The sequence below is a fragment of the Lycium barbarum genome, chromosome 1 (genome assembly GCF_019175385.1).
Source record: "Lycium barbarum isolate Lr01 chromosome 1, ASM1917538v2, whole genome shotgun sequence".
In the NCBI taxonomy this organism is placed as follows: Eukaryota; Viridiplantae; Streptophyta; class Magnoliopsida; order Solanales; family Solanaceae; genus Lycium; species Lycium barbarum.
The window spans coordinates 131,579,792-131,606,536 of record NC_083337.1 but is presented as its reverse complement, the minus strand read 5'-3'; the positions used below and the strand labels follow the sequence as shown (position 1 = coordinate 131,606,536).

General features: G+C 40.1%; 1 protein-coding gene and 2 long non-coding RNA genes across 3 annotated transcripts; 1 reads left to right on the top strand and 2 right to left on the bottom strand.

The window, feature by feature from the left end:
• Positions 1 to 1,229: 1,229 nt before the first annotated feature.
• On the top strand, positions 1,230 to 6,212 carry LOC132614205 (uncharacterized). Its single transcript, XM_060328608.1, has 3 exons — positions 1,230 to 1,691; positions 1,792 to 5,053; positions 5,224 to 6,212. The coding sequence occupies exons 1-3, from the start codon at positions 1,230 to 1,232 to the stop codon at positions 6,210 to 6,212; spliced, it is 4,713 nt and encodes a 1,570-aa protein (XP_060184591.1).
• A 7,778-nt stretch (positions 6,213 to 13,990) lies between these two features.
• Positions 13,991 to 16,815, bottom strand: LOC132602618 (uncharacterized). Its single transcript, XR_009567855.1, has 3 exons — positions 16,706 to 16,815; positions 15,454 to 15,519; positions 13,991 to 14,513 (listed from the first exon to the last, which is right to left on the bottom strand). It is a non-coding gene; the product is annotated as an uncharacterized LOC132602618 (long non-coding RNA).
• A 1,549-nt stretch (positions 16,816 to 18,364) lies between these two features.
• LOC132602544 (uncharacterized) lies at positions 18,365 to 21,631 on the bottom strand. Its single transcript, XR_009567831.1, has 3 exons — positions 20,966 to 21,631; positions 19,713 to 19,778; positions 18,365 to 18,772 (listed from the first exon to the last, which is right to left on the bottom strand). It is a non-coding gene; the product is annotated as an uncharacterized LOC132602544 (long non-coding RNA).
• Between the last annotated feature and the right edge of the window lie 5,114 nt (positions 21,632 to 26,745).

Here is a 26,745-nt window from a genome sequence, read left to right as displayed (position 1 = left end):
AATCAACCCGGTCCATGCACACCCCTATGCAAAGGTATGCACATATTTGATTATCTTATAAAATAGCCACTTTGTGAAAGTAGCATCTTTTCCAAAATACGGGGTGGGGGTAGTAAGGAAGGTTTGGCGCGGGAGGGGGGGGGGGGGGTTGGAGGTTTGGAGGTGCGTGTGGTTAGGGGGTTGGATTGGTATTTCCATCAAACCAAACACTAGAAATGTTTTCCGGAAAAAGTTTTTTTCCACATCCAACCAAACACAAAAAAATAAATAAGAAAATCTCTTGTTTTCCAAGAAATCATTTTCCAGAAAAACATTTTCCATCATACTAAACACATCCTTAAAGTAGAAAACCTATGTGAAGAGTTTATACACATAATGTTATACTAGTTGTTTAGATTATCTCAACCTTGCTGTACTTTTATGAATATTTACTAGGAGTACTTATTAAAGATATGAATAAAAGCTCTTCTTATTAATAATTTTTTAAGAGACATGTAAAATAAAAACACGCTAACTAAAATAGACCCCAAGGAGTATATAGATTGAGCTACATAGATGATTTTCACATGTTCATATGATCTATGTGTACCACGGTAAAAAGAGGATGTCCAAAGTCAAGTTAGGAAGACTTGACGCTTGTTTTCTTAAATTTGCTTAAAGTAAGTTTGATCATCAAAATACAACACTTCACCCTTCATCCCAATACATGGTAAAAGATATGTGTAACTAAAAAATTTAAAATATATATCAGGACATAGGCTTGGTGATGTGGCATGTCTCCAGCATTTGCATTTATCTATTTTCTTAGAATTTTACTTTTAAAACCCTTAATTAAGTGCTCTAAAACTCCTAACTGAAGTCCTACTTAAACTACCAATCTGAACGGTCGCATCAATTTCATTTGGCATCAGTTAAAAGCCATCCGATCCATTTCTTTTCCCCTCGCTATCCCTCTATTTCAAATCACATTCATCAAACATTTAGTTGCAATATCCATTTCTAGAAAATTCTTAAGCAATTTACTACATAACGCTACCTCCAACATGGTCAATTCTTAAGGAATTGACACTGCTTTGTGTAATGTCTCTGGGAAAATATGGGCTTTTGTCAATGAAGATTACCAAGTCACAGTTATGATTGATAGTGTGCACTAGCTTACTCTAAAACTGCACAATGTGAATTCCGAAGAAGAGATGATTGTCACACTTGTATATGCAAAATGTGACAGAATGGAAAGAATTGAACTTTGGGACTCTTTGTATTATCTGGCTTCTGATATGACATTGCCATGGCTTGTTGGTGGAGACTTTAATGTCATATGTGATGAAGAGGAGAAGTATGGTGGCCTGCCAGTGTCTTTGAATGAAGTGGAGGACTTTAGACACTGCATAAATACATGTAACCTTACAGACTTGGGTTACAAGGGCAGTGTGTTCACTTGGTGGAATGGGAGAGGTTATGGAGATTGTGTGTTTAAAAGGTTGGATAGGTGCTTGGGAAATATTGAGTTTCAGCAGCTATTTCCAGGCCTGCAGATAACTCATCTGATCAAGCAAGGATCAGATCATTCCCCACTTTTCATAGAATGCAAGGACCAGGTTCCAAAAGTGAGAAAATCTTTCAAATTTCTCAATTTCTGGGCCAAACATGAAACTTTCATGGATATAGTCAAAACAAACTGGATAACTGAGGTGGAAGGCAATGCCTTCATGAAATTCAATTCCAAGTTGAAAAATATGAGGAAGGCACTGTCCCAATGTAGTAGAGCAACATTTGGAGACATTTTTCCAGCAAATCTCCAATCTTGAAGAAGTGATCAAAGTTCATGAAGGTCTGTTTGAGGAGAATCCAACTCTGCAGAATAGAGAAAAGTTGAGACAGGTGGAGGCTGAGCTGACTAGAGTATATGCTCTAGAAGAGGAATACTGGAAACAGAAGGCAGGTATGGAGTGGTTCCAAGATGGTGATAAGAATTCTAAATACTTTCACAATTATGTTAATGGTAGGAAGAAAATGCTTCAGCTGAAAAGGATTCAAAATAATCAAGGGCAATGGTTAGATGATGAAAATGATATTGCAGAGGAGGCTTTGAGATTTTTCCAGGATCAATTCCATCAGCAACCTGAAAATAGAGATCCTGCAAGATTTGATATCTTGCATCATGTCCCTTCTATGATCACAAGGGAACAAAATGAGGACTTGGTTGCAGGTCCTACCAAAGAGGAAGTGCAACTGGCAGTTTTTGGTCTGAGTAGTACTAGTGCAGGAGGACCTGATGGTTTCACAGGTCTGTTCTTTCAAACATGCTGGAATGTTGTTGGTGATGATTTATTCAACATAGTATGGGATTTTCTCAGAGGTGTTGACTTGCCTAGATACATAACTCACACACACCTTGTTCTTCTGCCTAAAAAGAAAGATGTTCAAACTTTTGGTGACATGAGACCAATAAGTTTGAGCAACTTTGTGAACAAGGTAATCTCTAGAGTTATACATGAAAGAATGGTGCATCTGTTACCAGACTTGATTTCTCAGAATCAGGCAGGTTTTGTGAGAGGCAGCAGTATAGGAGAAAACATTCTACTAACTCAAGAGATCATAACTGATATAAGGCTGAGAACTAACAAAGGCAAGAAGAATGGAATTGCTGTAGTGCCAAATGTGGTCATGAAACTAGACATGACAAAGGCCTATGATAGGCTGTCATGGCTGTTTCTTACTAAAGTACTGAGGAAAATAGGGTTTTGTGAAAGATTCATAGGTCTGATCCATGAGCTCATAGGTAACAATTGGTATTCAGTCCTTATAAATGGTCAGCCACATGGTTTCTTCCATTCTACCAGAGGGGTCAAGCAAGGTGATCCTTTATCACCAACCTTGTTTATTCTTGTTGCTGAAGTATTGTCAAGAGGTTTGAATGCAGTTCATGATAATCTGTGGTATACTGGCTTTGGTTTGCCTAAGTGGAGTCCAAAAATAAATCATCTAGCATATGCAGATGATACCATAATATTTATATCTTCTTGTGAGATCTCTTTGGCTTTAATAATGGATGTCCTAACTCAATATGAAAATGCATCTGGTCAGCTGATAAACAAGGAAAAAAGCTCAGTATATTTACATGACAAGGTTGATGAGGCAATTGTTTTAAAAGTTAAGAGAGTTACTGGCATCAGCAGACACGCTTTTCCTTTAATGTACTTAGGCTGTCCTATTTACTATAGTAGAGCATGCTTGGCCTTTTACTATGATCTGATCACCAAAGTAAGGAACAAGCTTCAGGGATGGAAAGGCAAATTGCTTTCATTTGGTGGAAGAGCCACTTTGTTGGCTCATGTATTACAGGCAATGCCAATCCATCTACTATCTGCTATGGATGCTCCTTCCTTTGTGATTAATAAGTTAAACAAGATATTTGCTCAATTCTTTTGGAGCAATTCTGTTGGTGAGGTTAACAGACACTGGGCTAAATGGCATAAGGTCTGTATGCCTAAGGAAGAAGGTGGACTTGGTTTTAGAAGGTTGGAGGATATGTCTATGGCCTTGTTTTCAAAACTCTGGTGGAACTTCAGAACCATGCCTTCTTTATGGAGTTCATTTATGAGCAACAAATACCTAAAAAGGAACAATCCAATTCTGGTACCTTGGAAACGAGGCTCTCATGTTTGGAGAAAAATGTTGAGAGCAAGGGATGCAATTGATCATCTCATTTGGTGGCAACTTAGAATGGGTTCTTCTTTATTTTGGTTTGACAATTGGTCTGGATTGGGACCACTCTATTTTCTTACTCCTCCTGATTTCTACTGTGATGAAAACATCAATAATGTTGCTGATGTGGTTATAGATGGCAGGTGGAATGAAAATATTCTGAGGAACTGTTTACCTGAGGAACTTGCTGAACATATACTGCATGAAGTACACCCTCCAAGTAGTCCTGATGAACTTGACAAGCCATGGTGGACACTGGAAGCTAGGGGTGAGTTTTCTGTGAAATCAGCTTGGGAATATTTAAGGTCTAGAGGCCAGCCTAGGGATGCATACAAGAAGATTTGGGTGAAAGGCCTTCCTTTCAAAATAGCCTTCTTGACGTGGAGGGTGTGGCACTTCAAAATACCTCTGGATGATGTGATTAGAAGCTGGGTATACCATATGCCATCAAAATGTTTTTGCTGTGCAGAACCTAAAGAAGAATCAGTACCACATATTTTTTTGAAATGCCAAACTGCTCAAAGGGCTTGGTCTTATTTCTCTGCTGCTGCTGGTATCAACATTGCAGACTTGAACTTGCATCAAGTGATTACAAAATGGTGGACTACTGATACACTAGCTAGACTGAAGCCTATTTTTTATGCTATCCCTTCTATAATCATGTGGGAGTTGTGGAAGAAAAGAAATGGGGACAAGCATGAAAATAAGGTTTCTACTAGCAGGGGGATATATCAAGCATCAAACAACATCCAACAATTAGTAAAATTAAGAAAACCAAGCATAAGATCTGTCCCTCATAGATGGTTGGAAATGTTGAAGATTCTGGAGAATGTTGTGCCAAAACTACAAATTACAAAAGTTCTGTGGACTTTACCTGCTGCAGGAATTTGGAAGTGCAATACTGATGGGGCCACTAGAGGGAATCCTGGCAGGAGTGCTTATGCTTTTTGTGTAAGAAATTCTGATGGAGACTTGGTTTATGCAAGGGCCAAGGAAATGGAGGAAACCACTAACACAGTATCTGAAGCAATGGCTTTGCTTAGTGCTGCAAGATTTTCTCTGGCAAAACATGTGTACTCCTTTATTCTTGAAACTGATTCTTTACTGATGAAAAAGATTCTGGATAGAGAATGGAAGCCTCCATGGAATATTATTCATGCAGTAGAGGAGATTTGGGATATAATGCACAATGCAGATGTTCAAGTACTGCACACAATGAGGGAAGGAAACCAATTAGCAGATCATCTTGCTAATTATGCACTGGATAATGGAGAAGTGAATGTAGCCTCTTTTGCAGAACTAGACTCAACAGGAAGGAGGATTCTCAATAGTGACAAATTGCAGTGTCCCTACTTGAGAATTAGAACTGTCAAAAGATATTGCCGATGGATGATGAAGCTGCAGATCTGAGTTGGAGTTGGTCCTGTACTGATAAATATCACTCATCATGTTCAAGTCCTTTTGGGGGAGAACATGATGAGGTCTCATACACTAACAGTTGTTTCCATTTTGCAGGTACACATTATGCATGGAAACTGGAAGTCTACAAGTTTTCTGGAAATTCTACTGGTTTTTGTATCATTGATCCTATTAAAATTGGAAAGGATATAATACATACTGAGTTGAATTTTCATTTTTCCCAAGTTATTCAAATACTTAGCACCATTGATCCTATTCACATAGGAGATGACATGGTCCATCTGTTAGATTACATTCACCAGAAGATCAACTTTCTGAGGCTAACTTGGAACTCTAAGGATAAATTTCAAGTTATAAACAAAGCTGATCACATGCTTTGTCCTATTGATCCTATTCACATAGGACATGATATGGGAACATCAGAAGTTGATTGGATGATGGTACTGGACTCATACAGCAGAGAGACAAGAAGAAATCAAGATGGCTTTGTAAGACTATTTCTTGGGAATACCATGATTCTGCACAGTGATCACTTGAGGATGGTAGGTAGTCAGGAATTTCCAGAATTGCTGTTATGGGAAGTAAGGCAAATCCTTACAGTGACAATCAGTTCCTATATGATGACAAATCCTTATGCAGTGGTATTAGCACTTTGTGCTCAATCTGCAGAGGAGATGACATTATATGGAAGCTGGTGTGGCTGTATCAGATGTTCAAGTTATATATGGCAGATAGTTTCAAGCAGGAAAGGAACAAATTCAGTGTTAAGATCACTCAAATCATCATGTAGCAAGTTGGGATCATGCATGCAAAATCTCAGGCAGTTAGTATCCAGCAGTATATCATATGTATATTGCAGTATACTACCTGAGTTTTGGAGGATAACTCTTGTGTTACTGATAGACAAAGGACATACATGTGCATTCATGAGTTTCTACAGGATTGCAGGCCCTGATATACACAACTACATTGCTGATATACAAAGATATACAACTGATATTGGAGTGTTGGCCAACTTATGCATCAATGGATCTAACTTGGGACATATTTTGGTTGACAAGAGGAAGAACAACATTCACATATGAATAATAAATGGGATTAGCAGTTCATCTACTCAAGTTTTAGTCTTTTACCACTTTCTTATTTTAGCAATTTGTATTTCCAACTTAAGTCATCCTATAAGACTTAGGTTGGTCCTTAGTTTAATTCTTGCATTTTTATTAGCCACTTTGTCAATCTTTGTAAAGACTCCTTAATTTGTTGCTTTGAGAAAATTTATAAAATCAGCCCTAGGCTCACAAGCCTAGTGGAATGTATTGAAAAAAAAAAACATGGTCAGTGACCAATGCTTAATTGATGAATTCATCATACTCTAGATTGCTTGCAACATTGTAGTCTCTAAATTCATGCGGGAGAAACCTTTTTTTTTTTTTTTTTTTAATTCTGGGGTTATATTTATATAATTGTTTGCTTTGACGACCAAAGAAAAGAAAAGAGATATTTACATTTTACAATGCAAAGGCCGGAGAAAACAAACCACTCTACAAAACTCCTTTGTTTTCGATGCCGCTTTAAATGTCGAAACCTTGCTTTATGGAAACTAAGGTTAGAAGGTGAGTCACTTTATACTCCATTCATTACTTGCGATCATGTTGTACCATCTATTGCATATTTTTGAAATATTGGCTCGTTTAAAATGGTAACTTTGATTAATATTTTGTCACGACCCAGCTAGGGGCCGTGACGGGTACCCGGGGCTGACCACCGAGCACCGCTCGTTCTACTACTCATCATACTCATTAAACCTCTTTTTTTTCCGTTCATAAACTTATAATCATAAGAAAATCATTTTCATTACAGCACATAAATACTTTTATATACATAAGCCCTTTTGCTATCAAAAGATAATGTACACATATCTACGTATATACAATAGTGACCTTGTGAGACCATATAACCCACACATACGTACCTACGAGCCTCTACTAGAGTACTAGACATATGGATGAGACAAGACCCCGTCGTGCCCAATATATTTATACATATGTATATACACAAAAGTATAAGCCCGATTAACACCTCCGGAATAATGGAGTGCTTCTGCAAATCTGCTGATAGCTCCTAAAGGTATGCACTGTCTCCCTGTGGGCATGAACACAGCGTCTAAAGAAAACGGGCGTCAGTACGAATATTGTACTGAGTATGTAAGGCATGAATGAAACAAACATAATAGAGAAATCATAAGTCATGAGGTGAAGGCAAAACCTGCGCGACCTTAAAGGATGAATGCATTTCATACATATACCACATATACATAATCGTCGTACATGAATCATCATAGCGTATACATCATCACGTCATATAATTCATCATCATAATACTGTATCTACTCATAAACATAAAACGTTATCCGTATTCGGCCACTTAGGGCTCGACAATATCCGTATTCGGCCACATGGTGGCTCGACAGTATCCGTATTCGGCCACATGGTGGCTCGACAGTATCCGTATTCGGCCACGTAGTGGCTCGATAGTATCCCATACATATCTTCCATATTCGGCCACATAGTGGCTCGACCATGTCACATGCATCACACAAGGATCAATATATCTCATTATTATCATGGTCCTCGTATACATCTCATAAGCTTATCGTAACCTTTCATTAATGCACACATTTAAATTCAAAGACAATTTATGAAAGTCACATCGTATTCGTAGCATGAATTTCATATAATTATCGTATGTTAGTCTTCATAATCTTAAGGCTTAAGCTCAGCATTACCACTATCGTTTATATAGCATATCTCTTACCTTTATCTCATATGAAATCTTCTATAAACATAGACTCATAACTTTACGGAACATTGGTCATAGAACACGCATTAAGGCTTATAGACAATCTATAACAATGGCGGGGTGACATAAGGTCGAGAACCCCCGAGTCCATTATGGAGCATTCATAAGCATTATGCCTCACCTTGAAGGAATTAACATATAAGGTGAGTGTAGTCAATGGACAATATCAATGGAGCATAATATGGATCATCAGCCTTGTAGAACTATGATATTGTAGGCCTTAGTATCTTTAGACTTAGACTCATCATCGTCAGTACTGCATTCGTAACATGCCTCTTATCTTATCCCATATGGCTATTCATAAACATAGGCTCTTAGTTTTCCGAAAAGTAGGAAAGTCATGGAGAGGTAAGGAAAATACTATCATAGGAATCATATAAGGATCATTAACTTCGTAGGAATATCATATCACGAGATTTATGACTTCTAGACTTAGATTCATTATCAACATCGTCATGCTCGTAACATGTCTCTTTTCTTTATCTTGTGATGCTCTTTATAATCGTAGACTCATAGTTTCTGATGCGTAGGGAAAATCAGGAAGAAGGAAGGAATATCATATCATGGGATTCATGCCTTGGAAAGAAGGGACTAGCCTTACATAACTTTTTCATTTAAGCAATCTAGCGTTCGCTTTTTCCCCTTCGATGTCACGCCTCTACCTTCAAAAGAGGATCCGTACTAACATTAGTCAATCAACCATAAGAACGCACTACTATTTCTAGAGAAAATTGGCAGAACTTCCTTTGTTTCTACTACTTTTCCCATGTCTCATTTCAACTACCAAACATTCACAACAACACTCACAATATTGTATCAACAATCGTCATTTATCTACATTTACCACATTCCACCATTTTTTTCCAATTTCTCCACATTTACGGGTTTTTGCTCACCATCACATTTTCTCATACATCACACCTATTTTATGGTCTACACGTCATTTATAACATATTTATACTCCCAACTCATCAACATTCATAATTCAATCCAACTATCATTCAACTATGGCACTATTCACATTTTATGACCCATTTTCCATGTCTTTCTACAATTCAAGCATCTTAGCTTTTTAATACCTTAAACAACATGCTAAAGTCATAAAACTTACCTTAGATGGTGGTGGAACAAGCCTAGAGTGGAATCACTTCTTTAGCACCAAAACCCTTCTTCACCTCTTTTGGAATGAGATGACTTCCAATTAGGTTTCATACACTTTGTTTCATAGATTTGGTGTTGATGATCATTGATTTCCTTGGTATTCTTGTGGTTGAAGTGTTTGGAGTGTTCTAGAGATTTCTTGAAGGTTATAGATGAAGTATGAATGAAAATGAATGAGAAAGTCACTTATAATAATCACAAAATCTGATTTTTAATGAACAGTCGTCGGGGTGTACAGTGGTCGTAAACCACAGTTTACGGACCGTATACTAGTTTACGGGACATATAACGTGGTCGTATTTAAGCATATCAAAAACAGAAAGGTTTGCTGGAGGTCATGATGGTTTACGGCCACAGTTTACGGGCCGTATTTCAGTTTATGGTCCATAAACTGGGTCGTATTTTACCATTTAAACTTTGGACGGAAAGTTGAAATTTTTGGAACGTTGGAGGACGATGGCAGTATACGGTACGTAAATCACTTTACGGGCCGTATTCTGTTTTACGACCACTTGCTGAATTGAAATTCTACAACTTTCTTATTTCCAAAAATTCATGAATAGTCATTCCCTACTAAGTAAAACATCGTACACTCATACTCTTCGTTGGTCAATTCATTTTACGTTCACGGAGAAATTTCCGAGGTGTAACATTTTGACTAGGTATAAAAACTGTTAGTGTATACGGTAAAAATCGGACTTATTCTAGACCGGTGAGACCGGGAATCGAGGGAAGAAAGAAACAAGCAAGAGCATGAAGACTTTCTTTCGGACCGGAGGTATCGCACTAGGAGTGGCTGATCCGAAGAAAACGAAGGAAATCGTTTGGTCCGGTTTTTCCATAGCCGGGTAGATTGTGGCCGTTGGTCCGGGTAATCCGTTACATAAATGCCACGCGTCAAGACCATTCTGCCACATTGTACTGCCAGTCGTACGGGTGTCAGACCGTACGACTCAACCTTATCCTTTTAGGGTTTCCTTTATTCAAATGGGCTTGATGTTGTATAAGGCCGACAAGGAAAAACTATAAATAGGGGACATTTCCCTACTTTTGGGGGTTGGCTTCTTCAGATCTAGAACATTGTAATAGCAAAATATATAAAATATCTCCCTCTCATTCCCTGATTTTGGTCCGGATTTAGTGTGTTCTTCTTTAGCTTTATTCAATCAAACAATATTCATACTTTATTTAATATATACATTTAGTGTAAATCATCGATTATTATTCATTTGCTCGCAGCAGATCCATATATATATATTCTCTTCCAACCAAATAAATTAAAGCTCACTCACAAATTCAATTGATTACCTAAATTCGGGATAAACAGTTTGGCGCCTACCGTTGGGCTAGGATGATAGTGGTCTTTGACCTTGGTTTCTATCACTTACTCGCTAGGATCGAAAAAATCTTTTGTTCGTAAAAAATGGACCAAATGGTTAACAGTGGACAATCTGGTCACGTCAACAACAACGAGACTGTGGCTGAAAATAAAGACAGTGGGCCATGAGGATTACCAGCAAATCCCGCCGATCCAAACCCCGTTAATTCGAGGGAGGGCCTCAACCGGCAAAACACCGTGAATCAGGAGAACGCCGCCCCGCCGGCCACCGATCCTTTAAATACTCACAATTCAATTACTTTGTCCAGATGATAATATTGACTTACGTTTAATTTTTGAAATGTTGCAGGAACAGAGAGCAGCTATTACCGAACAAGGAGTCGCAATAGCCCAGCTGCAAAGCAAAAGTGATAAAACGACCCCGGAGAGGACGAAAGGTGTTGCTGAACTCAGAAGGGACGAGACGCGGATGGTCAAGAGCAATGGGTCCGGAGCTGGTTCATCCAACGAAGTTATGAGAATGCTCGAAACATTGGCGAAGCGGGTAGACTCGACCGAGAAGAGGGTGGAAACATATAACTCTTGAGTGGACCAAATCCCGGGGGCTCCGCTTATTCTGAAAGGACCGGATTTGAAGAGGTACATTCAGAGGCCTTTTCCTCCGAGTGCAGCTCCAAAATTAATCCCGAAGAGGTTCAAAATGCCGGATATCCAGAAATATGACGGCACAACGGACCCTCAGGAACATGTGACTTCATACACCTGTGCTATAAAAGGCAATGATGTTGAAGAGGATGAAATTGAATCCGTGTTGCTGAAAAAGTTTGGGAAAACTCTGTCAAAGGGAGCATTGACTTGGTACGACCATCTGCCCGAGCATTCAATCACTTCCATCGAAATGCTCGCCGATGCGTTCATAAAAGCTCATGCCGATGCCAAAAAGGTGCAGGCCCGTAAGGCAGATATTTTTCGCATAGCCCAAAGGGATGATGAGTTATTTCGTGAATTTGTCAACCGATTCCAGAGGGAACGAATGGAGCTCCCTCCGGTTCCGGAGGAATGGGCTGCACAACCTTTTACCAAAGGGCTCAATCCTCGGAGCTCAACGGCCTCATTTAAACTAAAAGAAAACTTGCTGGAATACAAGGCTGTGACCTGGGCGGATGTCCATAACAGATACGAGTCAAAGATTCGGGTAGAAGATGATCAACTCGAGCTTCCCCCGGGGCCCGTGAATATGAGAAAATGCTCGGAGAGATCGCGAAAGAATTACGAGTCGGAGTCCAGACCATCGAGGGAAAGGTATCGGCCATACTCTCATTTGGAAAAGCCAAGCTTCAGGTTGGAAAAATCAAGGGTTGGCCCGAGTCAATTCTCCGGTCGGGGTGATAAACGGGCCGAGCGCTCGTCGAACAGTCGAGGTCTCTCATTTAGGAGCGATGCCGGAAGATCGGCCAGCAACAAAGACTTGCCAAGGATATCGGAGTACAACTTCAACATCAACACTTCGGACCTCGTCTCAGCTGTTGGTTGTATCGGGGAAGCGAGATGGCCGAGACCACTAAGGTCAGACCCGGGCCAACGGGACCGGAGCGTGATGTGTGAATATCACGGAACCCACGGACACAGAATTAAAGACTGTCGCCAGCTAAGAGAGGAGGTGGCTCGGTTACTGAAGAATGGCCACCTCCGAGAACTGCTAAGTGAACGGGCTAAAGGCCACTACAAGGAAAGGGAATCTCATAAACGGGCCGAACCAGTAGAACCTCACCATATAATCAACATGATAATCGGAGGTACCGATACCCCTCGAGGTCCGGTGATGAAATGGACGAAGGTTTCTATTGTGCGTGAGAAGCGCAGCCGGGATTACTTACCTGAGGGTTCCATCTCTTTCAACAACGAGGATGTAGAAGGCATCATTCAACCGCACAATGATGCATTGGTAATCTCTATTCTTATTTTTAAATCACAAGTTAAACGTATTTTTATTGACCCAGGTAGCTCGGCCAATATCATCCGGTGGAGAGTGGTTGAACAGCCAAGGCTACACGATCAGATCGTACCGGTGACCCGAGTGCTCAGGGGGTTCAACATAGCGAGTGAAACCACGAAGGGGGAGATCTCTTTGCCGGTCAACATTGATGGCACTATCCAACAAACGGTGTTCTATGTAATCGAAGGAGATATGAAGTATAATGCATTGCTGGGTAGACCTTGGATACATAGCATGAGGGCCGTGCCATCGACATTACATCAGCTGCTGAAATTCCCGACCCCGGAGGGGATAAAAACCATCCGAGGCGAACAACCCGCTGTAAGGGAGATGTTCGCGGTCGAAGGAGCATCGCCTCTTCCCAAAAAACTGGATAAAAAAGAAGATGAGTCAACTGGGGGCAAGGACTCCAAATAGCAACTAAAGTACACGGGTTCGACAACGGAGCAGAAGGGGTTGGACCCGGGGTATGAAGAGGATGATTTCGGTGTACCCAGATCGTTTGTCCTGCTGGATGACTCGGATGCAACCAAGTCAACAGTAGAGGAGTTGGAGCAAATCATCTTGTTCGAATATCTACCGGATAGAAAGGTATACCTGGGCACGGGGTTAACTTCGGAGCTCAGGAACAAGTTAATTAAATTCCTTTAAGCTAATGCCGATTGCTTTGTATGGTCCCATATAGATATGACAGGTGTGCCACCGGAGGTAACAACTCACAAGCTCAGCCGAGACGGGAGTTTCCCCCCGGTGAAGCAGAAGAGAAGGCCCATGGCAGAGGCAAAACACACCTTCGTAAAGGATGAGGTAACGAAGCTTTTGAAAATAGGCTCTATCCGGGAGGTAAAGTACCCGGACTGGCTAGCTAACGTAGTAGTGGTGCCGAAAAAGGGTAATAAATTTCGAATGTGCGTTGATTATAAAGATCTAAACAAAGCATGCCCGAAGGATTCTTTTCCATTGCCTCACATCGATAGAATAATCGATGCGACGGCCGGGCATGAGATGTTAAGTTTTCTCGATGCATACTCTGGGTATAACCAAATCCGGATGCACCCGGAGGATTGAGAGAAAACATCCTTTATTACCCGGTATGGGACTTACTGTTACAATGTCATGCCTTTCGGATTAAAAAATGCCGGTGCAACTTACCAACGCCAAGTTAACGGAATTTTCGAAGAACAAATAGGGAAAACAATAGAAGTTTATATTGACGACATGGTGGTCAAGTCCCTGGAAACAGAGGACCATTTAAAGCATTTGCAGGAAACTTTCGATGTACTCCGCAAGTACAACATGAAGCTTAACCCGAAAAAATGTGCCTTCGGTATCTGTTCTGGAAATTTTTTGGGTTTCATGGTGTCAAACCGAGGGATTGAAATCAACCCGGATAAGATCAAAACCATTGAGGATATCGAGGTGGTGAATAACGTCAAAGGAGTGTAGAGGCTTACCGGAAGGATTGTCACGACCCAACCCCGTGGGCCGTGACTAGTGCCCGAATTGGGCACCCGAACACAATCACAAATCCGAGTGGCAAACAGATAACTTATACCGACACAAATATCAAACACTGCCTCAGATTATATCAAACCCATCCAGGTATATAACAGAAGCCGACAAGGCGGTGTTTCAAATTTATAAGATTTTCAAAGAAAATTTCGGCAGAGTTTCCTTTGTTTTTCGGACTATCCAAAATAACCCTGTACACAGCAAATACCAACAAAGGCCACACAGGGCCAACAGAACAACATATACATGTGCGAGCCGACAAGGCTGCCATAACGAATAGAGTCATGCAAACACATCCGTACAGAAGTAGGCACACACACCCACAAATACGTCTACAGACCTCTAAACAGACAAACCGAATCATATGGCGGGAAAAGGCCCCGCCGTGCCCCTGAACAAATACATATATACATAGCGAACGAATATATACCAAAATGTGTGCTCTGAAATGAGAAGAGCACTCCAAACAGCAGAAGAGGGTGTCCTAAATGGGTAGATCACCAAACTGTGCGTCTGTACCTGCGGGCATGAAACGCAGCCCCCCGAAGAAAGGGGGTCAGTACGAAATATGTACTGAGTATGCAAAGTAGAATATACAGAAAGCAAATCTGAGACATAAACGAAATGGAAGTACCAAACATAAGTGCAAATCCAACATATCAAAATTTGCTTACTTTCAAAAATATGTAAGTAATGCATAGGATACAGAAGAATATGGTCGCCCACCCGTCGATGACGCCATAACACAGCATAACACCAGAAAGTTTCAAATCTCCGTATCCCCGTCACATATCACATCACCACATAACGCCATACACAGCATAACACCAAATATAGGTGGAACCCGACCCTCTTTTGCGAGTAGCTCGGTGAACCATAAACACAGCATAACTCCGGAGTATATCAAAGTGCGCACGATAACAGAACCGGCCCGGGAACCGGCGAAAGATATAACAGAACGCACGAGCAGAGTCATGAGTAACCATATGCATAAAACCATTATCATAGACTCAAATATAAGTAAATGACCATACTTGAAATTCGAAATGTTAATCATGCCAAATTCTTTCAAAAGTCGTCCGAATTACATAAAGGAAAGTCGCGGGACCCACGGACGGGCATTGACCCGAGTCGGGCCCGCCTATGGAAAATATACTCATTATATGCCATATAAACTTCTATAAAAATATTGAAGCAATCCGAGCCTTTCTGTGAAAGATATGACGTTCACAAATTACGAAATTCTTTAAAGTGAAACCTTTTTATGCAAAGTTAGGAAAGCGATTATTTCAAAGACGTAATGGTTCATACTTTTATCAAATCAAACATAAGAGTGCCAAGGAATATATATAGATCATATCATGCTCGGATTTCGAATCATAGGATTTTCCTAAAGGCTCGTAATCTAGCCTATCCAAAACTAAGGCATGCCAAAAGAAAGAAAGATTGCTTTACATACCTCGTACGCGCTCCAAGTTTGCCCAACTAAAGTTAATCCCAACCTACGTCTCGGGCTCCCCAAGGCCTATGAATACGCCAACGAATATCAAACATTAGCCATAGGTACTTAAGCCATTTATTCCAAACTAATTCTAAATTCTACAGAAATTTGGGCAGCATTTCCCCTGTAAATAGGCCAACCCGAGAATTTAACTCTTCCAAAATCAACAACAACAACCACAATAACCAACCTAGTAACATTGATAACCAATTCGAAAGGCAAAATAATAATAGTAACTCTCTTTTACATCATTCAACAACTTTCATAAATTCAACTCGACGACTTACCTTCAAGCCAACATCGATGCTTATATATTTAAATACTAACCCGAATCCATACCAACAATACTTAAAGACATTCTAAGCAATTCATACAACATTTCCAACAATCCAAAAAATTTCCCTTCCTTTCCACATAATGTAACTCTTCCATTCTAACTTCACACCATCCAACTAATATCAACATTTTTTTCCATATTCATTAACTAACTCAAGATTACCCAAACATATTTCAATAACATTTTAAACAATATCCAAGGATTCGAACCATTCCGCCCATTTCCATATTCCATTCGAAACTTCTACAATTGCAACGAAACTACCAAATCGCATTGTTTTCTTCCAAATTCATTAATAACAACCATAGTTCACATTTAGCATCTTACTTTCATAATTGCATAAAAATTATATAAAAATCACATAATTTCTCATAACAACATACAACCAATTTCAACACCAACTCATCTCATTAACCCTTTATCTACGTCATCAATGTCACAACGACACCTCTAACAAGCTAAATAAATTTTAATTCACCATTCTCTTTCATTACTATGGCTCACAGCCACACTCCTCTTCACACACCCACACGACCTCTATAAAGTTTCTAACCATTAATTTCCTTCATTCTCATCACATAACCCATGATAACAACAACAATAATCATATGAACATAATCATACCCTCAATCCTTTCAATTTAGCAAGGATAGCAATATGTCCATAAAACAACACAACTTTAAATTTAACCATTTAATTCCTACATAATGCTACTAAAATCAATTCCTCATTCTTACTCAAAACACCCCCCTTACACGGCTCAATTTATAATTCAACATCAACATACATAACCCGTTTGTATTCAACACACATCTACCAAGCTATACAAGTCTAAACTACCTCCAAAACATGTAGAAAAGAATTAAATCTTACCTTAGAGACAAGCTCTAATTTTTCACCATGAAATGTCTTCAAGAAAGCCATGGCCGTGAGTTGCCATGGCTACCATGAGCTCCATCTTTTTCCTCCTCTTAATCTTCAAATCTTTCCAATTAATTGTGTAGAAGGGGGCAAAAACGGGCTGGCCGTGAACAGTGGCAGCGTGAACAGTAGCGCCGCCGTGAATAGTGCGCCGTGAACAGTAACGCCGCCCGTGAATAGTGCGCGGGAACTTCTTTCTCTCTCTAGGCTTGAGAGCCCTTCTCTCTAAAACCTAATTTGCAAGATTAATTTGTGGAATATGTGATGACTTAGTCATCCACTTATACTTATATATTATCTTTACAAAGTGGACATGTGTCAATTTTCATGACATGTGTCCATCTTTATTCAAGTCCAACCAAATCTCGCCACGTGTCGTGGGGCCAACTTTTCGATAATTAGATTAATTAATCACTAATCCCCACTTAATAATCTAATCATGGTAAATTAATCCCAACTTTCCATTAATATTTTTACACTAAGTAAAATTCATAAGCAATTCATTTTCTAATAGAGACCGGAAATTAAAGATTTCTGTTTCGTGCCCGAAAATGATCCCGTCTTTAACTTGAGTCGATTCTCTTGCGAATAACTCGACGTATAAAATTACGGGATATAACATCCTCCCCCCCTTTAGAACATTCGTCCTCGAATGTTAAACTTGTCCCATAGGGTCTTACAAAAATTTCGGGGGAATCTCTTTCATTGCTATCACATGTAGTCTCTTTCTTAGCATACCAATATTCTTGTACACCTTGTATAAAATATATCCAATCTTAGTCGTAGTCTTTCCTTCTCTTGGTTCATTCTGCTTTTCATATCTCATCCTCCTTTTATTTCTAGGAAAATTTTGGCAGTATTTCCTCTGTATTTCTTACTATCCCAAAACCTGGACGCAGGAAATACCAACAATGCCTCACAGGGCCAACATATATATATATATATATATATATATATATATATATATATATATATATATATATATGTATACATTATATCGTATCATAGCTGCACAGGGCTCCCAATTTCAAGTAAAAGTATACAGATGTCGAGACTTACCTTACATACATAACTCAAATGACACCGGTGGCATTTTCCTATTTATTGCCCTTTTCGATCTTCACTTTACATTTTTAATCATACTTCAAATAACTTCCCCAATACACCTTTTTCGCACCATTACTTACCTGTGTACTGTGTAGCTTCCCATATCATCAGTCACTGTCTTCTGTCGATACCGTTCTTCGGCTGAAATCAAGGGTTAGTAACAAAAAAGGAATTCATTTCCTACGGCTGGCTCTATCGCACGATCTAAGATCCAAAGAAAGGTAACATCCTAAATGTCCTGTAGCCTCATGTTTATAGATGTGGTGCACAACACACCGATAAACAAGACTCTACTAGACACGGTCTGTAGACATTCCGAGGACAAACCGCTCTGATACCACTTCTGTCACGACCCAACCCCGTGGGCCGTGACTAGTGCCCGAATTGGGCACCCGAACACAATCACAAATCCGAGTGGCAAACAGATAACTTATACCGACACAAATATCAAACACTGCCTCAGATTATATCAAACCCATCCAGGTATATAACAGAAGTCGACAAGGCGGTGTTTCAAATTTATAAGATTTTCAAAGAAAATTTCGGCAGAGTTTCCTTTGTTTTTCGGACTATCCAAAATAACCCTGTACACAGCAAATACCAACAAAGGCCACACAGGGCCAACAGAACAACATATACATGTGCGAGCCGACAAGGCTGCCATAACGAATAGAGTCATGCAAACACATCCGTACAGAAGTAGGCACACACACCCACAAATACGTCTACAGATCTCTAAACAGACAAACCGAATCATATGGCGGGACAAGGCCCCGCCGTGCCCCTGAACAAATACATATATACATAGCGAACGAATATATACCAAAATGTGTGCTCTGAAATGAGAAGAGCACTCCAAACAGCAGAAGAGGGTGTCCTAAATGGGTAGATCACCAAACTGTGCGTCTGTACCTGCGGGCATGAAACGCAGCCCCCCGAAGAAAGGGGGTCAGTACGAAATATGTACTGAGTATGCAAAGTAGAATATACAGAAAGCAAATCTGAGACATAAACGAAATGGAAGTACCAAACATAAGTGCAAATCCAACATATCAAAATTTGCTTACTTTCAAAAATATGTAAGTAATGCATAGGATACAGAAGAATATGGTCGCCCACCCGTCGATGACGCCATAACACAGCATAACACCAGAAAGTTTCAAATCTCCGTATCCCCGTCACATATCACATCACCACATAACGCCATACACAGCATAACACCAAATATAGGTGGAACCCGACCCTCTTTTGCGAGTAGCTCGGTGAACCATAAACACAGCATAACTCCGGAGTATATCAAAGTGCGCACGATAACAGAACCGGCCCGGGAACCGGCGAAAGATATAACAGAATGCACGAGCAGAGTCATGAGTAACCATATGCATAAAACCATTATCATAGACTCAAATATAAGTAAATGACCATACTTGAAATTCGAAATGTTAATCATGCCAAATTCTTTCAAAAGTCGTCTGAATTACATAAAGGAAAGTCGCGGGATCCACGGACGGGCATTGACCCGAGTCGGGCCCGCCTATAGAAAATATACTCATTATATGCCATATAAACTTCTATAAAAATATTGAAGCAATCCGAGCCTTTCTGTGAAACATATGGCGTTCACAAATTACGAAATTCTTTAAAGTGAAACCTTTTTATGCAAAGTTCGGAAAGCGATTATTTCAAAGACGTAATGGTTCATACTTTTATCAAATCAAACATAAGAGTGCCAAGGAATATATATAGATCATATCATGCTCGGATTTCGAATCATAGGATTTTCCTAAAGGCTCGTAATCTAGCCTATCCAAAACTAAGGCATGCCAAAAGAAAGAAAGATTGCTTTACATACCTCGTACGCGCTCCAAGTTTGCCCAACTAAAGTTAATCCCAACCTACGTCTCGGGCTCCCCAAGGCCTATGAATACGCCAACGAATATCAAACATTAGCCATAGGTACTTAAGCCATTTATTCCAAACTAATTCTAAATTCTACAGAAATTTGGGCAGCATTTCCCATGTAAATAGGCCAACCCGAGAATTTAACTCGTCCAAAATCAACAACAACAACCACAATAACCAACCTAGTAACATTGATAACCAATTCGAAAGGCAAAATAATAATAGTAACTCTCTTTTACATCATTCAACAACTTTCATAAATTCAACTCGACGACTTACCTTCAAGCCAACATCGATGCTTATATATTTAAATACTAACCCGAATCCATACCAACAATACTTAAAGACATTCTAAGCAATTCATACAACATTTCCAACAATCCAAAAAAATTTCCCTTCCTTTCCACATAATGTAACTCTTCCATTCTAACTTCACACCATCCAACTAATATCAACATTTTTTTCCATATTCATTAACTAACTCAAGATTACCCAAACATATTTCAATAACATTTTAAACAATATCCAAGGATTCGAACCATTCCGCCCATTTCCATATTCCATTCGAAACTTCTACAATTGCAACGAAACTACCAAATCGCATTGTTTTCTTCCAAATTCATTAATAACAACCATAGTTCACATTTAGCATCTTACTTTCATAATTGCATAAAAATTATATAAAAATCACATAATTTCTCATAACAACATACAACCAATTTCAACACCAACTCATCTCGTTAACCCTTTATCTACGTCATCAATGTCACAACGACACCTCTAACAAGCTAAATAAATTTTAATTCACCATTCTCTTTCATTACTATGGCTCACAGCCACACTCCTCTTCACACACCCACACGACCTCTATAAAGTTTCTAACCATTAATTTCCTTCATTCTCATCACATAACCCATGATAACAACAACAATAATCATATGAACATAATCATACCCTCAATCCTTTCAATTTAGCAAGGATAGCAATATGTCCATAAAACAACACAACTTTAAATTTAACCATTTAATTCCTACATAATGCTACTAAAATCAATTCCTCATTCTTACTCAAAACACCCCCCTTACACGACTCAATTTATAATTCAACATCAACATACATAACCCGTTTGTATTCAACACACATCTACCAAGCTATACAAGTCTAAACTACCTCCAAAACATGTAGAAAAGAATTAAATCTTACCTTAGAGACAAGCTCTAATTTTTCACCATGAAATGTCTTCAAGAAAGCCATGGTCGTGAGTTGCCATGGCTACCATGAGCTCCATCTTTTTCCTCCTCTTAATCTTCAAATCTTTCCAATTAATTGTGTAGAAGGGGGCAAAAACGGGCTGGCCGTGAACAGTGGCGGCGTGAACAGTAGCGCCGCCGTGAATAGTGCGCCGTGAACAGTAACGCCGCCCGTGAATAGTGCGCGCGGGAACTTCTTTCTCTCTCTAGGCTTGAGAGCCCTTCTCTCTAAAACCTAATTTGCAAGATTAATTTGTGGAATATGTGATGACTTAGTCATCCACTTATACTTATATATTATCTTTACAAAGTGGACATGTGTCAATTTTCATGACATGTGTCCATCTTTATTCAAGTCCAACCAAATCTCGCCACGTGTCGTGGGGCCAACTTTTCGATAATTAGATTAATTAATCACTAATCCCCACTTAATAATCTAATCATGGTAAATTAATCCCAACTTTCCATTAATATTTTTACACTAAGTAAAATTCATAAGCAATTCATTTTCTAATAGAGACCGGAAATTAAAGATTTCTGTTTCGTGCCCGAAAATGATCCCATCTTTAACTTGAGTCGATTCTCTTGCGAATAACTCGACGTATAAAATTACGGGATATAACAAGGATAGCGGCTCTGAGTCGTTTCTTATCGAGGTCCTCGGATAAGAGTTACCGCTTTTTCTCCTTAATAAAGAAGAAGAATGTCTTCGTTTGGATAACAGAGTATCAAAGAGCTTTGCAAGAATTGAAAAGGTACTTGTCCAGCCCGCCGCTACTGCACACACCAAAAATGGACGAGCAACTTTTTCTTTACCTTGTCGTCTCCGAGGTAGCGGTAAGTGGTGTTTTGGTCCGAGAAGAATCAGGTACACAATTCCCTATATATTATGTGAGTAGAAGTTTAGGGGATGCGGAGATCCGTTATCCCCACTTGGAAAAGTTGGCATTGGCACTGGTAAGTGCCTCTAGGAAGCTCAAGCCATACTTTCAATGCCATCCGATATGTGTAGTGACTACTTACCCCCTAAAGAACATCATGCATAAACTGGAATTATCGGGTAGACTAACTAAATGGGCCGTAGAGATTAGCGAGTATGATATCGAATACAAGCCTCGGATGACCATCAAGTCCCAGATCTTGGCCGATTTTGTGGAGGACTTCACCCCAGCTATGTTCCCCGAGATTGAGAAAGAACTTCTGCTAACCTCGGGGAAAGCTTCGGGTATTTGGTCGCTACATACGGACGGGGCCTCGAACCTCAAAGGTTCCGGGCTAGGAATCGTCCTTAGAACCCTCGCCGGGGATGCAGTTCGACAATCCATTAGAACTGTTAAATTGACTAACAATGAAGCCGAGTACGAGGCTATGATTGAAGGTTTGGAATTAGCCCGGAGTATGGGGACCGAAATAATTGAAGTAAAGTGCGATTCTCTCTTGGTCGTTAACCAGGTGAAGGGCGTCTTCGAGGTCAAGGACGAACGGATGCAAAGGTATCTGGAAAAAATCTAAGTAATACTACACCGGTTTAAAGAATGGACCATGCAGCATGTACCGAGGGAGCAGAACAGTGAAGCCGATGCATTGGCCAATTTGGGATCTTCAGTTGAAGGGGAAGAAATCAACCCCGGGACTACGGTGCATTTGTTGAATCCAGCGATAGAAAACGGACATGCTGAAATAAACACAATGGGTTTAACTTGGGATTGGCACAATAAGTACATCGACTACTTGCGAGATGGAAAGCTCCCGAGTGACCCAAAAGAATCACAATCACTAAGGACAAAAGCTGCGCGTTTTTGCTTGGTAGATGGCTAATTGTATCGACGGTCTTTCTTCGGACCCCTGGCCAAGTGTTTGGGTCCCGGAGAAACGGAGTATGTGATGAAAGAAGTGCACGAGGGGACCTGCGACAATCACTCCGACGCTGAAGCCTTGGTCCAAAAAATTATCAGAGCCGGTTACTACTGGAACCGGATGGAGGAAGATTCGAAGAATTTTGTCCGAAAATGTGACGGGTGTCAAAGACATGCCCCGATAATTCATCAGCCCGGGGAGTTGCTGCATTCGGTGGTGTCACCTTGGCCTTTCATGAAATGAGGAATGGAAATTGTTGGTCCATTGCCATGGGCACCAGGTAAAGCCCGTTTTATTTTGTTTATGACTGACTATTTCTCCAAATGGGTTGAAGCGCAGGCCTTCGAAAAAATTAGAGAGAAGGAAGTTATTGACTTCATATGGGACCACATTGTTTGTCGTTTCGCCATCCCGGCCGAGATAACTTGTGATAATGGTCCTCAGTTCGTAGGCGGCTGTCACGCCCTGAACCTAGGCATGGACGTAACACAGCACCCGGTGCCTGACTGCATGTGACCGAGCGAACCAACTGGCTGACTGAATCAACATGTGATATCAAAACATAACTAAATGTAGAATAACTAAACACATGCTGATATACTAAAGGTCTGACTGAAATCATAATGCGTAAATACATAGACAATATGAACATATATCTAAAAGTAGCCAACATGGCTAAACCAAAACGACTGAACAACTGCCATCAAGGCTAACATAATAAATATCTGACTGTCTGAACTGTGTCTATAAAGCCTCTAAGAGTACTGAATGATAGAGCTGTCTATAAACTGAAATAAATGGATAGCTGACAACGCCCCGAAGGAATGTGGGGCTCACCAGTAGCTGATACGTGCACTCCTAATTAGCTGAGTCGTCAACCTGTGTATCGTTACCTGCATCGCGAGATGCAGGCCCCCAAGCAATAAAAAGGGACATCAGTACATTTGAATTGTACTGGTATGTAAAGCAACCGAAGCAATAAAATACTGGAACTGAAACTGAAACTGAACTAAACAGGAAAGCAAGAAGCTGAAGTACTCCCTGTTCTGGATGAAGAATCACCTGTAAAACTGTAAATATAACTGTGGCCTGGGGCCCAAATAATGTGCACAAAAACTGTGGCCTCTAGCCCAAGCAATACGTATGCATAAACTGTGGCCTAGGGCCCAAAAGTACAGATACAGGTGTTCAACATTAACAATTTACAAAACTGAGACTGGCTATAGCTGATAGCATGATAACTGATCTGATTATGGGACTCTTGCAAATAACTGGTTATACACTGATTGAGACTCATGTGATAATAATGCATAAGTCTATAAAGATTACGTGCTGAGTTCATGATGTTCAAAGTGACAACCATGAACGAATTCTGTAACTGCAACCCTAGAAGATAACAGTTCTATATCATATCATGAAACTAGGGCTAAACTATATTCTGAGTCAAATTACTGACAAGTATGAAGAATGAGGCGTAGGGAGAATCATGAATATTCCCTAACGTAGATAGTTAGCCTCACATACCTTAATTCCAGCCTTTGAGCGTAATACAATGTTCGTCAACCCTTTCAACTTTGATCTATATCAATACATGTCAAAGGGATTCTATATTAGCAATAATATTCATGCTTTGGTCATCTAAGCATTTTATCAAACACTTAGTGGGCATGAAGCTCCACAGTCTCCATTAATGGTGATTTCTTCACCCAATTCCCATTTTATTACTCCTAGGTGATTCTAAAATCTTAATTAGATGTAATTAACATCATTCTTCATCACCCATATGAATACAACAATCCCAAGTCAATAATCCAAAAACCCTAGCATAGTTCATATAATTCTCTTTATCAAACCCATTTACTATTCTCCCAAGAACTTATCAACACTTTAATCATCATGAAACATCATAAAACTTACCTTAGTTATTGTAGGAATAAGCCTTGAGTTGAAATGCTTCACTTGAACAAAACCCTAGTTCCACCTTCCATGGAATTTCTTGACTTGAATGGATTTGATGTGTTTCTCACACTTAGTTTTGTGGATTGATGAAGTGGATCTTTAGTTTCACTTGGATTCTTGCATATGAAGTGTTTGGATGGCTCTAGAGAACCCTTGAATCGTGGAGGAGAAATGGGAATGAAAAAAATGAGCTTGGGTCTCTTATTAACATCTTAAAATCTGACCCGTCGGGCAATTCTACGCCCATTTTTACGGACCGTCAAACTGTTTGACGGACCGTCAAAATGGTCCGTAAAACTGCCCAGCAAAAATTGGGTTTCTGTGACCGTTTTACGCTGGCCTGAGTCAATTTGACGGACCGTATAATTTTTTTATGGACCGTAAAAATGAACCGTAAAACTGCCCAGCAAAATATGGTTTTCTGTGACCATTTGACGGACCGTATAATTGTTTTACGGACCGTCAAAATGTTCTACGGACCGTCAAATGGTCCGTCGAAATTTTTCTGCTAGGACAGTCTGTCGTATAATGGGTATAACTCTTTGCACAGATGTCCGTTTGAGGCCCATAATATACCGTTAGAAAGATATTTCAAAGGGCTACAACTTTCATCAAGGAAGTTTTCCAAAATTACAAATTAATAGAGGGTTTATGGTCGTTGGAAGTAAAACCTTCCATAAACTCACTTGCAAACATGCCCTGTAGAGTGGCTTCCAACTTTTCTTTGCCCAAAGACATTTCTTATGACTTAATTGGTTTTCAAAACACTTCCTATAACCCTCATATTGGTTCCATTATATTATCATCTTATGAGTCAAACTTTCGTCCGAAGTTACGAGGTGTTACAGCGGCAAAGTCAATGATTTCCTCGAAGGGTTGAAGTTCAAGAAAATCGTATCAACTCTATATCACCCATGTACGAACGGACAGGCGGAATCCACGAATAAAATAATAATTCAAAATCTGAGGAAAAGACTTGAAGCGTCAAAGCATCAGTGGAGGGAAGTACTACCGGAGGTATTGTGGGCTTACAGAACCACATCGAAATCAAGCACAGGAGAAACACCTTTCTCATTGGTCTACGGGGCCGAAGCCCTCATTCCCGTAGAAGTTGGTGAACCGAGCCTCCGGTTCAGGTACTCCACCGAGGAGTCAAACGAGGAGGCCATGGCATTAAAACTCGATCTGACGGATGAACTTCGCGAAAACGCGTTGGTCCGTATTGCGGCCCAGAAGCAGAGAATGGAAAGGTACTACAACCGGAGGGCCAATTTTCGACATTTCCAAGTTGGGGACTTGGTGCTTCGGAAAGTTACCTTGAACACCAAGAATCCCAACGAAGGAAAATTGGGTCTGAACTGGGAAGGACCGTACAAGATAACCGAGGTAATGGGCAAAGGATCGTATCAGCTGGAATCCATGGACGGGCAACGGTTGCGCAATAACTGGAATGTGGCTCATTTGAAGAGATACTACTGCTAAGGTATGGACACCTCGTATTTATCTATTAACCTTTCTCTTTTTTGCAGGAAGTCAAGTACCGGATAAAGTTAGGATCTAGGTCTGAAAATACGTGTTGCACTCTTTTCCTTAGTACGGGTTTGTCCCAAAATGGGTTTTCCGACAAGGTTTTTAATGAGGCAACAAGTACAACGTGTTACTTGACAAAGACGAGGACAAACACCCGGAAACTCGGGGCCACACCCTACGAGTGGGGACTTGATAGCGCTTACCCAATCTTGCAGCTCGGATAAGCACTAGGGGACTATTATACCCACATCGAGGTTAACCCCGGTTAGGCGAAAACGGAGGAGCTCAACAAACCAAAATCGGACCTTCTGTATTAGGTTTCGATGTGAGGACCAAACGATCAGAATGAATCGTGTCCACTTAGTATTTGCTATGGCAAAATGAAAA

Bases quoted from the DNA above. Each gene is read 5' to 3' on its own strand.
- LOC132614205 (XM_060328608.1), top strand. From the start codon at position 1,230: ATGGAAAGAATTGAACTTTGGGACTCTTTGTATTATCTGGCTTCTGAT. The intron at 1,692-1,791 runs GTGGAAGGCAAT...ACATTTTTCCAG, and splicing joins AAACAAACTGGATAACTGAG to CAAATCTCCAATCTTGAAGA. The intron at 5,054-5,223 runs GTCCCTACTTGA...TCCATTTTGCAG, and splicing joins CAATAGTGACAAATTGCAGT to GTACACATTATGCATGGAAA.